General features: G+C 36.1%; 1 protein-coding gene across 5 annotated transcripts in view; it reads right to left on the bottom strand.

Annotated features, from left to right (window-relative positions):
- The window catches only part of CFAP206 (cilia and flagella associated protein 206), a 125,128-nt gene that overhangs the window by 68,838 nt on the left and 39,069 nt on the right, over positions 1–17,221 (bottom strand). For all 5 annotated transcript variants that reach the window (XM_053710519.1, XM_053710521.1, XM_053710522.1 and 2 more), the window contains exons 4-5: positions 10,002–10,092; positions 8,093–8,281 (exon numbers count right to left, since the gene is read on the bottom strand). In XM_053710519.1, coding sequence (XP_053566494.1) covers positions 8,093–8,281; positions 10,002–10,092 — 280 coding nt within the window. The remainder of the gene's footprint in view (positions 1–8,092; positions 8,282–10,001; positions 10,093–17,221) is intronic.

Here is a 17,221-nt window from a genome sequence, read left to right as displayed (position 1 = left end):
GATGACACTAATTACTATACCAAATTGTCTTTCGATCCCACTATAGATTACACAAAGAAACTGAATCTTTTATTGGAACAAGGTCTTGTGGGGAATATCCTCACAAAAAAAGAGAAAAGATATCTCACACCTGATCACCCCAGCACACCGTATTATTACCATCTTCCAAAACTCCACAAAAATGAAAAAATCCCGCCAGGTAGACCCATCATAGCGGGTATGAACAGTATTACTGATAAACTATCGGAGTATATAGATATCTATCTCCAGAGATATGTCATAAATCTCCCTTCTTACATTAAAGACACAAGAGACCTCCTGAACAAACTATCTGACATTAAAAACAAGGGGAATTATCTGTGGTTATCATGCGACGTAGGGTCTCTCTATTCTAATATATCTCACAATTTAGGGATATTATCCACACAGATGTATTTGAATGGAGACTTCTTTATGCCTGAGCAACAAAAGGAATATTTGTTATCACTTATCAATTTTATTTTGAAACATAATTATTTTCAGTTTCTGGATACTTTTTATTTACAGATTAAAGGAACGGCCATGGGCACCAGATTTGCCCCCAGTTTCGCAAATCTTTTTATGGGTCAATTTGAGGATCTATATATTTACAACTCGCGATGGAGGGGCAATCTGGTGTTCTATGGCCGTTACATAGATGATTTAATATTTATTTTTGACGGTTCAGAATCTGAAGCTCTTGACTTTGTTGCACATCTTAATATGAATACTATGGGTATAAGTTTCACACATAATCTACAAAAAGACAACATTGAATTTTTGGATGTGACACTTTCATGGGACGCAATAGGTAACATATCAACATCCACTTTTTTCAAAAAAGTGGACTGCAATAATTTTTTACATTTCCAAAGCAACCACCTAACAAGATGGAAAACGAATATTCCATTTAGCCAGTTCTGTCGTCTGCGCAGGAATTGCAGTACAATAGAACAATACAATCAACAAGCTCGAATACTTACATCCAGATTCCTAGAAAAGGGGTATCCCTCTGAATTAATTAGTTCGGGCCAACAGAGAGCCAGGGACCTTGATAGGGAACTTTTACTATCAACAGTCACTACTTCAGATCAACATAATAGCCAGAGGGAAACATTTAATAAACAACCACTTTTTGTCACACAGTATAATTCTAACCATAGAATTATTAACAAAGTTCTAAAAAAACATTGGCCTATTCTCCTTAAAGATCCGATTTTAAATAAAACTTTACCACCACAACCAAAATTAGTTTTCAAAAGAGCACCTACATACAAACAGAAATTGGCCCCAAGTAAGGTTGTCATGTCCAAAAGGAATATTGCCAATACATCTAGATTAACAAGAAAAAACGGTAATAACATCTTTAATAAGACGGGAGTTTATAGATGTGGTAAGAAACTATGTTTTATGTGTGATCACATTACTCAGGGTTCCACTGAGATTGTTTCACATAATACCGGGGAGACATTTCCCATCAAAAACAAAATGACTTGTGACTCTAGCTTTGTCATTTATGCACTAACGTGCGAATGTGGGATACAATATATAGGCAGGACCTGTAGGAAGGTCAGAACTCGGTGGAGTGAACATTTAAGGAAAATCAAAGTAAAGTCATCTAAACATAGTGTATCCCGCCATATCTGTGAAAAATATATATCTGGAAAATGTCCATTTAAAATCACTCCAATAGAATGTATTCCCAAAAGCAATCTGTACAATAGGTTTAGTAAGCATAGACAAAGAGAAACCTATTGGATCTTCATATTCAATAGTTTATTTCCCACTGGCCTCAATGAAGTTATAGATTCTGCTGCATTTTCTTAAGTTATTCTTATAGTATGCCAAGGTTATAGTGTTAGATTTATTATGGGCTCTTCTAACATTTCTGGAGATTAGTATGTTTAACACGGTCTTATTTGCAGATTGTTTGATACATCGTTATTGAGATGCTCTATGTATTCCTTTTTTTATTGTTGTAAATAGTGGGAGCTTTTGTATACTGGACTTTCCTAGCTCACTTGTTGCTTAGTTACATCCAATTAGGATAATAACTTATTACATCATTATACCTATTATACAAAATGGCATTCACATAGCCGCATACATTGAGATAACTTGACGTGGTGACACAACCACTTTATCATCATTATATATTGCAATAGGCATTCACTTATCAGAGATAATCACATCAACACTTTAACACAACAGTAGGGTATAGCTTAGACGAAGTGGCAGTCTAAAACATTATTATGAATTCACAATCACCTTCACACTATTTGTAACTGTCTTTACACACACTTATGTTGCATTAGCCACAAGTGTCCTAAACATGACCATTCACTTTTATTCTTTATAACATATTTAATATAATATATAACACCTCACACAGTACATCCTTCACTCTCACAATTATTACTACTATCATAATGGTGGGGATTAATATATCTCATAAGGTGAAAAGGGAAAGTCACTTCTATTACAAATCAATGCGCACTGACATTATATATTCATGTCAAAAATCTGTGAGAGTTTTTAGTTACAATTATATAGGGTGAGTATAGTATAGTTTAGTTATCTATAGCACTTTTTATTTATTTATTTTTTTGTCACCACATTAACATGAGAGAATATTGAGTTTTATAGTAACTATTTTTTTGTTTATACATACAATTTATTATCTTTTTTGGTGCCCCCACTATCATATTGGGGTGCGCAATATGTTCATCTGCAAAAGTATTATAAGTTGACCCAATGCGCTTTCGTGGGGAAACTTTAAGTGAATGTCCAATAGACAATCAGAGAGCGTTTTTGATATGACACACAGAAGCATGATGGTAATTGTAGTTAATCAGAGCAAGATGGCAGCTACAGTTCATTGTAACGTGACACTAACCAATTAAATGGATCAATAAGTACAAGCCCCCTCCAGGAACAAAAGGACTACAAAGTAATAGTCACGCGGACACATTATCCGGGTACTTCCGGTATAGAATATAGAAGCATGATGGTACTTGTAGTCATTTAGATTAGCCGGTTAGAGAATAGCATGCAATCATGCAGACACATTTTCCTTGTAGTTCCGGCACAGAGGCATGATGGTACTTGCAGTCATCAGACTAGGAGCACATAAACCAATTAGATGCCTCAAATTATACAAGCCTCCTTAAGATGGCTTACAATTGGTCAAGGAACGATTACCTACGGAGTTTGTTTACATTTACACACTTATAACGATCTCACAATCGACACATCATTATTTAGATCTAATTTCACAGACAACCACATTAGGGTTATTGCTCATGGATTCCTTATCAAGTGAACATAGTACATAAGAAAAAATTATAATAAACTTCTAATTAAGGCAACAAGTGGGAGTTTTTGGAAAGGAAAGGTTTTATTGGTTGATGTTAAGGAAGGGGAGGGTTTATTGCAAACATATGGTTACTGATCCCTATATAAAGGGGATTTAAACTGTTTTAGAGTATACAAGCCTGATGAAACAGGGTCTTCCCTGAGAAACGCGTCGCTATTATCTCTGCATATACAAGGAGACTTGCCATATAACACACCCAGCTGTAATTTGTTACTGATGGTATTTTTTATCTTTTGAAAAATAAAATACTTGAAACTTTTTTAACAAATCTGGTGTTCGTGTGGCATTTCCCTTGCCAGTAACCATAAGGCTGTTTAGCCTTCCTCCCCTCTGGACACATTTTCCTTTTTGCTGGAAGTAACCTAGTTAAGGGTTGCTGTTGTGAGATCCACCACAACTGTAGGATATCCTGACGGGGATCCCTTGGTACAGCCAGCTGGTTTGCTGTTAAAATACCAGCCTGCCCCTACAGGCACAAGAGAGTGCCTTCACGTTTGTGAGTATCCTGTATCTCATCTTGCTTGGATTTTGTCAGTTTTGATTGATCTACACATGTGGCGCCTCTGTTTCTGTTTTCCTTGCAGTTAACCATTTTTTGAACGTAGAAATATAGGGATTCTTAATGCAAAATAAAAAAAATCATGCTTCAGAAAATTATTTTAAATCATCAGGCCAAAAAATAAAATAAAAAGAAATATTGCAATCATCAATATTAGACAATACTTTAATAAAACAGCCTCCTGAGAAGAGTCTTGAGAAAGGCCTGTGAGAGGCCGAAACGCATTGACCAACTTACTGGTAAGCCTTACTCTATTATATGCTATAATCAAAACGATCTACACCATTTTAACTATCTCCCACAGAAGGATTCACCAAAGAGCCTTACAGCCTTCAGGGAATCTGGAAACACAAATGAGTTCTCAGCAGTAGGACTGCAGACTCTCACCACAAAGATTTACAAAGATTTGATGACTATTTTTGATTTTTATCATTAGCATTTTTATATTTATTTTATATTTTTATTTGTTATTTTTCATCCACAATTGTCACATCTTTACACATTTTTCAACACAGGCTGGCTTTAATTTTTGTTTTTTTGCAACAATTGGTTTTTTGCAACATTTGGATTCACTCGTATTTTTATTGCATTTTTATTATCTGCACCACTGGATAAAGTTGTAATGTATAACTTTCTACTACAAAAAATGTATTGTCTGTACACTAGAATGTCACTATAAATACCACACAGTGAGCACAGATTTGGGACACAATAGGAGTGGCTCATTGCTGAATCTAACCAAGGAAAACTATTTGCATCAGTTATAGCACTTTGAATCAAGGTCGTTAATACCTATACCATAGAGGTCTGGACTGTCAACATCATAATTTCACCTAACACCTTTGCATATAAGTTTGAATTGTTAACATCAGAATTGCTCAATACTTTGTCCATAGAAGTCTAAGTATTGTTTTAATCATTGTTTAGTTTTATTAAGCGCATGGATCCATGTTTTTAAGATAAGATTTGTTTTAATATTTGGTTAACCTTGTAAGATTTCAAGGTATATGTATTAAATTTGTAACAATCCAAAGATTACACATCCACCCTCTTTACATCTATACCATTATATGACATATATAATCTACTATAGACATATAACACCCTAGCCTCCGCCAGGACAGGCGCTCTGGTTACACTCTTTTACCTTAGATTTCCATTTGACAGCTAGATGTCATTTCTTCCAGAGCATACAGGGTACACCACATACAGGCGCTAGGTTTCCACATAGAACTGTTAAAAATAAAGCAAAGGACTTCCTTGCCGACTATTAACTGCTAAAAGCAACCACTACTCTTACTCAAGAGATTGACGTGGACACAGCTAGACCCCAATCCTTGCTTGCAGGGAAAAGTACCCATAAAAGGATTAAATTCTTCAGACACTAACTTCGCACAACCTCCATTGACAGAGGCAAAGAGAATGACTGGGGGTTATGGGTAAGGCAGTTACAACTAACAGCTTTGCTGGGGTGCTCTTTGCCTTCTCCTGCTGGCCAGGAGTTGAATATCCCACTAGTAATTGGAATGATGTTGTGTACTCTCCCTGTCATAGGAAAGAAATGTCACACAGTGAGTGGCAAAGGACATTTACATTTGTCAAAAGGTTTTGATAGTAGTGACATTAAATAATGCTGACATTCCAGTTACAACTGTAAAATAAAATAAAAATATTTATCTAAAAACATTTTGAAATTCCTGAAAGATAAAAAAAGTTCTTGAAGGTAGACCTTCTACTTAAAGGGACACAAAACCAATTATTCCTTCATGATTCAAATAGAGCATACACCTTTAATGAACTTTCCTATTTACCTCTATTATCCCATTTGCTTTGTTGTCTTGGTATCCTTTGTTGAAAAGCATAACTAGGTAGGCTCAGAAGCAGCAAAACCTTTCGCTTGAATGTAATTTATTTAGACAACAATCAGATGACTGCAATTTACACAGATAACGTTGCCACTAATTTTGGCAAGCTGCATGCTGTACAACAGAATGAAACAACTAAAATAATATTTGCACCTAAATGCACCAAAATAAATCAAATTAGTAATTGTGTTTGTTTGTTTGTTTGTTTTTTATTTGATAGAAGGTACTGATCTAATCAAATGCATTTACTAGGTGTATGCACTATTATTTCTTTACACAAATAATATTTTTGTATTGTTTAAAAAGATAGATAATCCCTTTATTACCCATTCCCTAGTTTTTGAATAACTAAAACAGTTATAATAATACACATTTTACCTCTGTGATTATCTTGTATCTAAGCCTATGCAAACTGCCCCCTTATTTCAGTTATTTTGACAGACTTGCATTTTAGCCAATCAGTGCTTACTCCCAGGTAACTACACGTGCGTGAGCACAGTGTTATCTATATGACTCACATGAACTAACACCCTCTAGTGGTGAAAAACTGTCAAAATGCATTTAGCTTAGAGGGGGCCTTCAAGGTCTAAGAAATTAGCATATGACCCTCCTAGGTTTAGCTTTCAACTAAGAGTACAAAGAGAACAAAGCAAAATTGGTGATAAAAGTAAATTTGAAAGTTGATTAAAATTACAAGCCCTATCTGAATCATGAAAGTTTATTTTGGACTAGACTGTCCCTTTAAATCTGTGTATAAGAGTGGCCTTAAAGGGACACTGTACACTAGATTTTTCTTTGCATAAATGTTTTGTAGATGATCCATTTATAAATCCCATCTGGGAGTGTTTTTGTAACAATGTATAGTTTTGCTTATTTTTTTTTAATAACATTGTGCTGATTTTCAGACTCCTAACCAAGTCCCAAAGTTGTAGCTGTATACTGATGTCCACAGACTCCAGCTTGCTCCTGTTTGTATAATATCTTTTCATATGCAGGGGGAGGGTCTGCTCTTAGCCGCTTTCAGTGGGTGTCCCAGCCTAACCTCATCAACAGTGCTAACATAAGTTTTCTTCTTTATAGTAGTGTATATTATATGCAGTTATATGAAAATTAGTGTATACTTTCCTGTGACATTTTAAAGGAACATTATATTCAAAATTATACTTATATTTCAGATACATCATGCAATTTAAGATACATTTTAATTTACCATTTATTAAGTTTAGTATATACTTTTGCTATCCTTTGCTGAAAAGCATACCTAATTAGTGTCTAGAGCAGCAAGGTACTACTGGGAGCTAGCTGGTGATTGGTGACTAAACACATATGCCTCTTGTTATTGGCTCACTAGATGTGTTCAGTTAGCTCCAGTAGTGCACTGCTGCTCTAGAACTGACTTTGGGTTTAACTAATTTGCAGGGTGTAAACATATTGTTATATACAAGCTATAGTTCAAAAGTAAACTGCTCTTAAAGGGACATGAAACCCAAAAAAATTCTTTCAGGATTCAGATAAAAAATAAAATTTTAAACAATATTACAATTTACTTCTATTATTTAATTTGCTTCATTCTTTAGATATCCTTTGTTGAAGAAATAGCAATGCACATGGGCGAGCCAATCAAATGAGGTATCTATGTGCACCCACCAATCAGCAGCTACTAATCATGATTCAAAAAATATTTGAGTTTCATATTCCATAGAGGAGAGAAGGCGGTGCTGCTGCAGTACACTTCCGCAGAGGACCGGGATGAGCGGACCAGACCAAAAACAGGAGAGGGGTGTGTGGAGCCAACCAAAAAGCGGAGGACAACCGCAAGAAGACTCAGCAAAAACGAATAAATGGAAGGCTGCTGAGCAACAGGTAAAAAAGATTTTATTCCATTAAAAAATATATATAACATAAAGACACAAAAATACAGGGAGGGTATTAGCCATCTAACATGTTTCGCGCAGACAAGCGCTTACTCATAGATACATCCATGAGTAAGCTCTTGTCTGCGCAAAACATGTTAGATGGCTAATACCCTCCCTGTATTTTTGTGTCTTTATGTTATATATATTTTTTAATGGAATAAAATCTTTTTTACCTGTTGCTCAGCAGCCTTCCATTTTTTCGTTTTTTTCATATTCCATCAAGTATTTTCTTTTTGCACTTGTATACCCCTTTAAAAGATATGTAGTAGCAGTTAAAATGTTCAGCGTTAAAAACAGAAAACACTGATGCCTACATGACTGGCACAAAAGCCAATCACAAACAGGTACATTAACTGACCTGTAGCTTCTCTGACAACCTTAATATCAGTAGGTGAGCCCAGCCCAGAGCGCAGCAACACGTAGATAACAATCTTACGATACAGGCTCTCCAGCTCTTCTGCAGTGCGTGCACGACTGTCTGTGATCTCCCTGCATACAGGCGCAAGTCGTGATTCTAGAACACGATGGTGTTCCTCCAGGAACTCACCTAGAAACAAAATGTAACATTTTATGGTGCTTAGTGAGGGCAATTATTGCTTTAATTGATATTCATGTTCTCCAATCACACTGCAGAACTAATGTCAACTATTCCGAGGTTGGGTATGACTGGCTTATGGAAATCTATGGTGCTAAAAATTATTGCTAGTTCTGATGAGATACATAACATATGTCTTTTCTACTCTGTATTTTGAGTGGTACTGCAGTTTATATTTTTCCCCAAGGTAAATACCAGTATTGATAAATTATTATGGTTTCCCAATACAAATTGTTATGATTGATAAAATTGAATAATACCATGGTTTGCAGTGGACTTTGCTGCATGCATGATTCACAATAAAATGTGTTTCATTTGTGACACAGTCTTGTTTTTAAATCTGCAAAACATAAAGTGATTTTGTGCTCCTGACATTCCATAATACCAGGTAACAAAGGGGGAATCTACCAATATTGCACCAGAGCCCTCTATTGAGTAGGTCTGATACTGTAAGTAACCAAACAGACAACTTCACTGCTTTTTATTATGATGGTATTACATATACATGTGTACTGAGTCATTTGTATCTAGATCGCTGCTAAAGGTTTGTGTTCTGTCCTCTACTAACGGGTCTCACCAGCATTGATAAAAATGGAGGCTGACACAAGAATGCAGTATAATAATAGCAGTGTTTGTTATGAATGTATTACAATTATATAAATCAGTAATCAGCTTATCAAGCTAGGTTGTTATGAAACTATAAATGTGTTATTTAACTTCAGGTTTCACACAAGGCATCACACGCAGCAGATTTTCAAAGGTGTTAATGTCAGACCTCTTTCTCAGCTGTTGTCCAGAAACTTCTCCATCGATCACCCCTTCCAAGCTAATCCTCCCAAAACAAATCCATCCAAACCAATCTACCCCCCATTAGCAAGTTTACTAATTAAACAGTTAGTGTAGCAGTCATATCTACATATTACGTCGATTATATTTTGTAGCAATGTGTTAGTCTGACGACTTAAGCTTTCTCAAAATACAGTGTATTGTCTCTCACAAGAAAGATTCTCGCAAACAGTGTTTCCATTGAAATGTGCCTCCCCCTTCCTTTCTAGATAAAACGCTGTCTGGGAAAAAGCAGTGAGAGCGAAAACAGTGAACGCAGAAATACATTTGAAACGGTGTAACTGAATTCTTAAAGGGACATGAAACTCAAAATGTTTCTTTTATGGTTTAGATAGAGCATACATTTTTAAACAACTTAACAATATTTTTCTATTATCAATTTTGCTTGATTTTCTTGATATCCTTTATTGAATGAGCAGCAATGCACTACAGGGAACTAGCGGGACACATTGGTAAGCCAATGATAAGAGGCATATATGTACAGCCACGAATCAGCTAGCACCCAGCTTCTAAGCCTACCTAGGTATCCATTTCATGGACACCAAGAGAACAAAGCAAATTATATAATAGAAGTAAATTAAAATTGTATGCTCTTTCTCAATCATTGAATAAATCATTAAATGGATGTATATATCCTAAATTATATGTAATACGGCATATATGTATGGACACTATGTATATGTGTTCTCTACTAAGCATAACTGGTAATATAAACTGCTAATACATTGACTTATTGATTATTTTTTTGCGTATGGAATCATGAAAGATTTCCCATCCCATACAGTTTGGAATATTACTCAACAATTACCAATCATGCTCACATTACCTCGGTTTGTATAGTTCATATCAAAGTACACTTGCATTTTTATAGTCTCAAGAGAGGGACTTCTTGGATCCATTAGTCTGTCAACACACAGCTTAAAATAAACAACACAAAAAGTTACTTTTTCGAACTAATAGAACATTAAGCACAAACAAAGAATGAAAAATGGATAAATGTTGCTTAATAGTTATAATTAAAGGGCAAGTTTCTACACATGGCCTGTTTAACTTGTTAGCTTTGTTTCTAAATTGAAGTGAAAGACAACTATCCACAACCTCTATTCCGCATCTAAAAATACATCTTAAATTAAGTTGAGTTTAATTAATCAATTTTTTTTAAATATCTATATTTAGCAGAGTAATTTACCTTGCAACCCGCAACACTATTTTGCAGTTCCTTCGCCCGCCTAAAAAAAATAATTTGTTATGCAATGTCGAATATCGATATACCTAATTGATTGGTCCCACAGTGGCGTCTGAAAAGCTTCAATCTACACCCCCACCTTCAAATGCGCATGCGTCTCTACTGAATTTTCATTCTTTCACAAGTATCACAGCAGAGAGCGGATATTTGCGCATGCCCTAAAAATATTATTGACGAGAGAGAGCACTAATGACCACGTATAGAGCGGGTGGGACTGCTCTTATGTGTAAGATTAGAAAATCAAGAAATGAGTGGGGCCGGAGGAACCTAAAAGATGGTAGGATCTATCAAACATGAATATTTGTAAAAAAATAATTTAGCGACTACATAGTATGATACTATTTGAATCCATAGCATTAACTCAGTTTCTTAAAATGTACTTTCACTTTAAAGATGCTTCCCTAAGCATTAATGTGTTTTAATCCTATACACATATATTTGATCAGATTAGTTACACAGCTAAAAACAGCTGACATGGCAAATGACTATGGTACAATATACTGTGAACTCATCAGCTTTTAAACTACATCTTCCTTGGTAAATTAACCCCTTAATGACCACAGCACTTTTCCATTTTCTGTCCGTTTGGGACCAAGACTATTTTTACATTTTTGCGGTGTTTGTGTTTAGCTGTAATTTTCCTCTTACTCATTTACTGTACCCACACATATTATATACCGTTTTTCTCGCCACTAAATGGACTTTCTAAAGATACCATTATTTTCATCATATCTTATAATTTACTATAAAAAAAAATATAAAATATGAGGAAAAATTGAAAAAAACACACTTTTTCTAACTTTGACCCCCAAAATCTGTTACATATCTACAACCACCAAAAAACACCCATGCTAAATAGTTTCAAAATTTTGTCCTGAGTTTAGAAATACCCAATGTTTACATGTTCTTTGCTTTTTTTGCAAGTTATAGGGCAATAAATACAAGTAGCAGTTTGCTATTTCCAAACCACTTTTTTCCAAAATTAGCGCTAGTTACATTAGAACACTAATATCTTTCAGGAATCCCTGAATATCCCTTGACATGTATGTATATTTGTTTAGAAGACATCCCAAAGTATTGATTTAGGCCAATATTGGTATATTTCATGCCACCATTTCACCGCCAAATCCGATCAAATACAAAAAATCGTTCACTTTTTCACAATTTTTTTCACAAACTTTTGGTTTCTCACTGAAATTATTTACAAACAACTTGTGCAATTATGGCATAAATGGTTGTAAATTCTTCTCTGGGATCCCCTTTGTTCAGAAATAGCAGACATATATGGCTTTGGCGTTGCTTTTTGGTAATTAGAAGGCCGCTAAATGCCACTGCGCACCACAAGTGTATTATGCCCAGCAGTGAAGGGGTTAATTAGGGAGCTTTTAGGGAGCTTGTAGGGTTAATTTTAGCTTTAGTGTAGTATAGTAGACAACCAAAAGTATTGATCTAGGCACATTTTGGTATATTTCATGCCACCATTTCACCGCCAAATGCGATCAAATTGAAAAAAAAGTTAAATTTTTCACAATTTTAGGTTTCTCACTGAAATAATTTACAAACAGCTTGTGCAATTATGGCACAAATGGTTGTAAATACTTGTCTGGGATCCCCTTTGTTCAGAAATAGCAGACATATATGACTTTGGCGTTGCTTTCTGGTAATTAGAAGGCCGCTAAATCCTGCTGCGCCTCACACGTGTATTATGGCTAGAAGTGAAGGGGTTAATTAGGGAGTTTGTAGGGAGCTTGCAGGGTTAATTTTAGCTTTAGTGTAGAGATCAGCCTCCCACCTGACACATCCCACCCCCTGATCCCTCCCAAACAGCTCCCTTCCCTCCCCCACCCCACAATTGTCCCCGCCATCTTAAGTACTGGCAGAAAGTCTGCCAGTACTAAAATAAAAGGGTTTTTTAAAAAAAAAATAAAAATTTTTTTAGCATATTTACATATGCTAGGGTGTAGGATCCCCCCCTTAGCCCCCAACCTCCCTGATCCCCCCCAAAACCGCTCTCTGACCATCCCCTCTGCCTCATTGGGGGCCATCTTGGGTACTGGCAGCTGTCTGCCAGTACCCAGTTTGCAAAAAAAATGTGCTTTTTTTATTTTTATTTGGCTTTTTTCTGTAGTGTAGCTTCCCCCCCACACAGACAAACCCCCACCACCTTGCTGATCTTTTTTTTTTTAAAAAATATTAAGGCATTTAAACATTTTTTTATTAACACATTTTCTGTAGTGTAGCGGTTCCCACCCGCTCCCTCCCCGTGCACGCGCCCGCCCCCGCCCTCCCGTGCACGCGCGCGTCCGTGCGCGCCCCCGCTCATCCCCGCCCACGATCCCGCCCCCCCTGCACATAACCAGGGCCATCGATGGCCGCCACCCGCCTCCCGGTCCGGCTCCCACCCACCAACGCAGGGAGCCACCGATCTCCGGTGCAGAGAGGGCCACAGAGTGGCTTTCTCTGCACCGGATGGCTTAAAAAAGTTATTGCAGGATGCCTCCATATCGAGGCATCACTGCAATAACCGGAAAGCAGCTGGAAGCGAGCAGGATCGCTTCCAGCTGCTTTCCAAACCGAGGACGTGCAGGGTACGTTCTCAGGCATTAACTGCCTTTTTTTTGAGGACGTACCCTGCACGTCCTCGGTCGTTAAGGGGTTAATTAATGGTATGACATGATCTGGCATTATCCGTAAAACGGGAACATTAAACACATACTCAACTCCTCCATTAAATATTTAATTAAGCACAGTAAAAACATTGTGCATTCCATATAGCTATGAATCCAGGCCAGGATTTGTCAGAACATGATAACTAAAACTACTTAAAGGGATACAAAACTAAAAAAAAAAATCTTTCATGATTCAGAAAGAGCATACAATTTTAAGCAACTTTCTAATTTACTCCTATTATTAATTTTCTTTGTTCTGTTGCTATCTTTATTTGAAAAAATAAGCTACCAATCATCAAGTGCTGCCCAGGGCCTGAACCAAAAATGGGCTGGCTCTTAAGCTTAAATTCCTGCTTTTTCAAATAAAGATAGCAAGAGAACTAAGACAAATTGATAATAGGAGTAAATTAGAAAGTTGCATAAAATTGCATGCTCTATCTGAATCATGAAAGAAAAAAAATGAGGGGTTTTAGTATCCCTTTAAGTTTAGTATGAAATTTTAGAACAACAAAATTTAAATGTACATAATGAATTACATTGTTGAATAGAAACATATTTGCTTCTAGTAAAAGTTATCACTGTTTTAACATTTTCTCTGCACATGGATGTGAATCATGACGAGACATTCTCATTGCACCAGCCTTTTAAAAGTTGCTCAGAGCACTAGAGGGGCTTGTATCATGTCAGCAATTAAAAAACAGATTGTACAAGCACCTTTTTCTTTCTGAGCAAGTGCTGTGTTAAAAATGCTGGTGCACGGTGCATACTTAAATACACTTTTGAAACAGCTATAGCTTTTATTAGAAGCATTTCTGCTACTACACGTATATTACAAAAATGTTTCTATTCAAAACTAAAATGTATCTATGTGGATTCCAAATTTGACTGGAATTTCCCTTTAAATGGCCAGTAAACCTAGCAAATAAGTACACATAGTGCAGAATTATATAACATTAGCTTAGCGCCAGATTTCTAAAGTGAAGGGTTAAAAAGATATCTCGCAAAGAAAACAGAACGCCGCTCCTGGCTCTACTGAGCGGGTCTGTTTTCTTCTCCTAAGCGCATCTAGGCACGCTGTCTATTCACAGCCGGCTCGATCGCGCTATTAAACTCAATGTAGCTCGCTCCCGCTACCAGACCAGAGCGAGCTACATTGAGTTTAATAGTGCGATTCAGCGAGCTGTGACTAGACAGCGTGCCCGCGATGCACTTTGGAGAAGAAAACAGACCCGCTCAGTAGAGCCAGGAGCGGCATTCTGTTTTCTTTGTGAGATATCTATTTAACCCTTCACTTGAGAATTCTGGGGCTAAGCTAATGTTATATAATTCTGCACTATGTCATCATAGAACATGGTACCTAAGTGAATACATGATATGATGGAAAGTTGAATTGTGTGACGTTTTTCACAAAACATACTTTTTTAAGAGGATTCATTTGTGAAGCGTTTAATGAAGAGAAGTTAAAATTTGTTGATAACAATTTTAATTAAACAGACATCAAAGTCGAAACTAAACTTAAAGGGACAATCTAGTCAACAGTAAACTTTCATGATTCAGATAGGGCATGCAATTTTAAATAATTTACTTTTATCATCAAATTTGCTTTGTTCTCTTGTACTGTTAGTTGAAAGCTATACCTAGGTAGACTCATATGCTAATTTCTAAGCCCTTGAAGGCCACCTCTTATCTTAATGCATTTGACAGTTTTTCACAGCTAGCGGACATTAGTTCATGTGTGCCATATAGATAACATTGTGCTCACGCCCGTAGAATTATTTATGAGAGGTCACTAACTGGGTCAAATGTAAGTCTGTCAAAAGAACTGAAATAAGGGGGCAGTATGCAGAGGCTTAGATACAAGGTAATCACAGAGGTGAAACGTGTATTAATATAACTGTGTTGGTTATGCAAATCTGGGGAATGGGTAATAAAGGGATTATCTATCTTTTTAAACATAACAATTCTTGAGTAGGCTGTCCCTTTAAATTGATTGGATAGAGCATGACATTTTACAGTATTGTAATTTACTTGTATCATCAGTTTTGCATAGTACTCTTGGTATCCTATGTGATCCTAGATGAGCTCAGGAGCGTGCACGTGTCTTTAGCTGGCAACAGTAATTTTAGCAACGTTATGCATTGGCCCTTATTCAAAATCAAGAGAATATAACAATTTGTGTCAAAACTTGACACAAAAACAAGTGGCCTGGCTGATGCATGCAGCTCTTCAGCCAATGAGTGAAATGTTAAATACAGGGCTGCAATATTTCATGTTTCTGGCTTCCATATTGGCTTGAAATGCTATTCAAAAAGTAAGAGAGGATACAAACATTCTTGTATTCTAGCCACCTGCATGCTGACGAGCACCATTGTAAGCATTTTATTTTTGGCCCAATTAAAGATTTAAAGGGACAGTCAACACCAAAATGTTTGTTGTTTTAAAAGATAGATAATCCCTTTATTACCCATTCCCCAGTTTTGCATAAACAACACAGTTATATTAACATACTTTTTACCTCTGTGATTAACTTGTATCTAAACATCTTCTGACAGCCCCCTGATCACATGACATTTTATTTATTATGTTTTGACTTTCATTTTAGCCAATTAGTGCAGTGTCTGCCACAATCCACGGGCGTGCTCACAATGTTATCTATAGGGTTTACCTGAACTAGCTCTCCCCTGCTGTGAAAAGCAAATACAAAAGCATGTGATTAGAGGCGGCCTTCAAGGGCTTAGAAATTATCATATGAGCCTTCCTAGGTCTAGCTTTAAACTAAGAATACCAAAAGAACAAAGCAAAATTGGTGATAAAAGTAAATTGGAAAGTTGTTTAAAATTACATGCCCTATTTGAAACATGAAAGTTTTTTTTGGACTTGACTGTCCCTTTAATCTTTTTTTATGTCTCTAGGCACATAAGTTACAAAAAATAATAATAATGAAAATTAGAACAAAATGCTTAAAATAAAAAAAATGTGAAAGAAAAAAACCCAGAAAAATAAAAACACCCAGTTTCACTGCTTGTTTTTTTCAAGCACTGTTTGAAAACACTGCTTTTTTCAGGCAGTGCTTGAAAACTTGCTACCATACGTGCAATTTACAAAGCAAATTATTTCATAGAAGTTATTTGGAAAGGTGTTTAAAATCACATACTCTATTTGAAGAATGAACATATCATTTTGACTTTACTGTCCCTTTAAGAGCACATTTTTTCTTATATGTATGCCGAGCACATGCAAGTACCTTAGAGGAAATATAGACTAAAGCAGAGTATTGGTGGGAACTCTGGGTACCAGTAATTGTTATATGCAAAGTTATAATGTAGCATTTTTCATACCCATGTTTTTTATTTGTGGAAAGAACCGAACATTCACTATACAGTTAATAAACCTCTGATGTTACTTATTCTATTTTTGCTATCTAATATAAATATATACATTTTATTTTGTTTGTTTTTGTGAAAACTGTGTTTATTATCCAATTATGATTTAAATATATACATCTACTGTATATATAAACGGGTCTGCAGCTGATTTACTATAAATGACTGTGACTTGTAAAAACAGAATGACAAGCATATTATGCATACGCACCTAACTTAGGGCTAGATTACGAGTGGGTCGCTATTTAGTTCTCCCGCTCGAGTGATAACTTTGCTAGAAGTAAACTATTTGCGCACAAGCTAACCCAATGCACTAAAAGCAGAAATTAGAATATCGCAACTGTGTTAATGTATTCCCGCATAGACTTCAACGGAGCGTGAAAAGTGAAAAAAAACAACAAGAAAAAACACACTTACACTGTGTGCAGAATTATTAGGCAAATGAGTATTTTGACCACATCATCCTCTTTATGCATGTTATCTTACTCCAAGCTGTATAGGCTCGAAAGCCTACTACCAATTAAGCATATTAGGTGATGTGCATCTCTGTAATGAGAAGGGGTGTGGTCTAATGACATCAACACCCTATATCAGGTGTGCATAATTATTAGGCAACTTCCTTTCCTTTGGCAAAATGGGTCAAAAGAAGGACTTGACAGGCTCAGAAAAGTCAAAAATAGTGAGATATCTTGCAGAGGGATGCAGCACTCTTAAAATTGCAAAGCTTCTGAAGCGTGATCATCGAACA

Source organism: Bombina bombina, chromosome 4 (assembly GCF_027579735.1).
Source record: "Bombina bombina isolate aBomBom1 chromosome 4, aBomBom1.pri, whole genome shotgun sequence".
Taxonomy (NCBI): Eukaryota; Metazoa; Chordata; class Amphibia; order Anura; family Bombinatoridae; genus Bombina; species Bombina bombina.
This window is presented reverse-complemented; position numbering and strand designations above follow the sequence as displayed.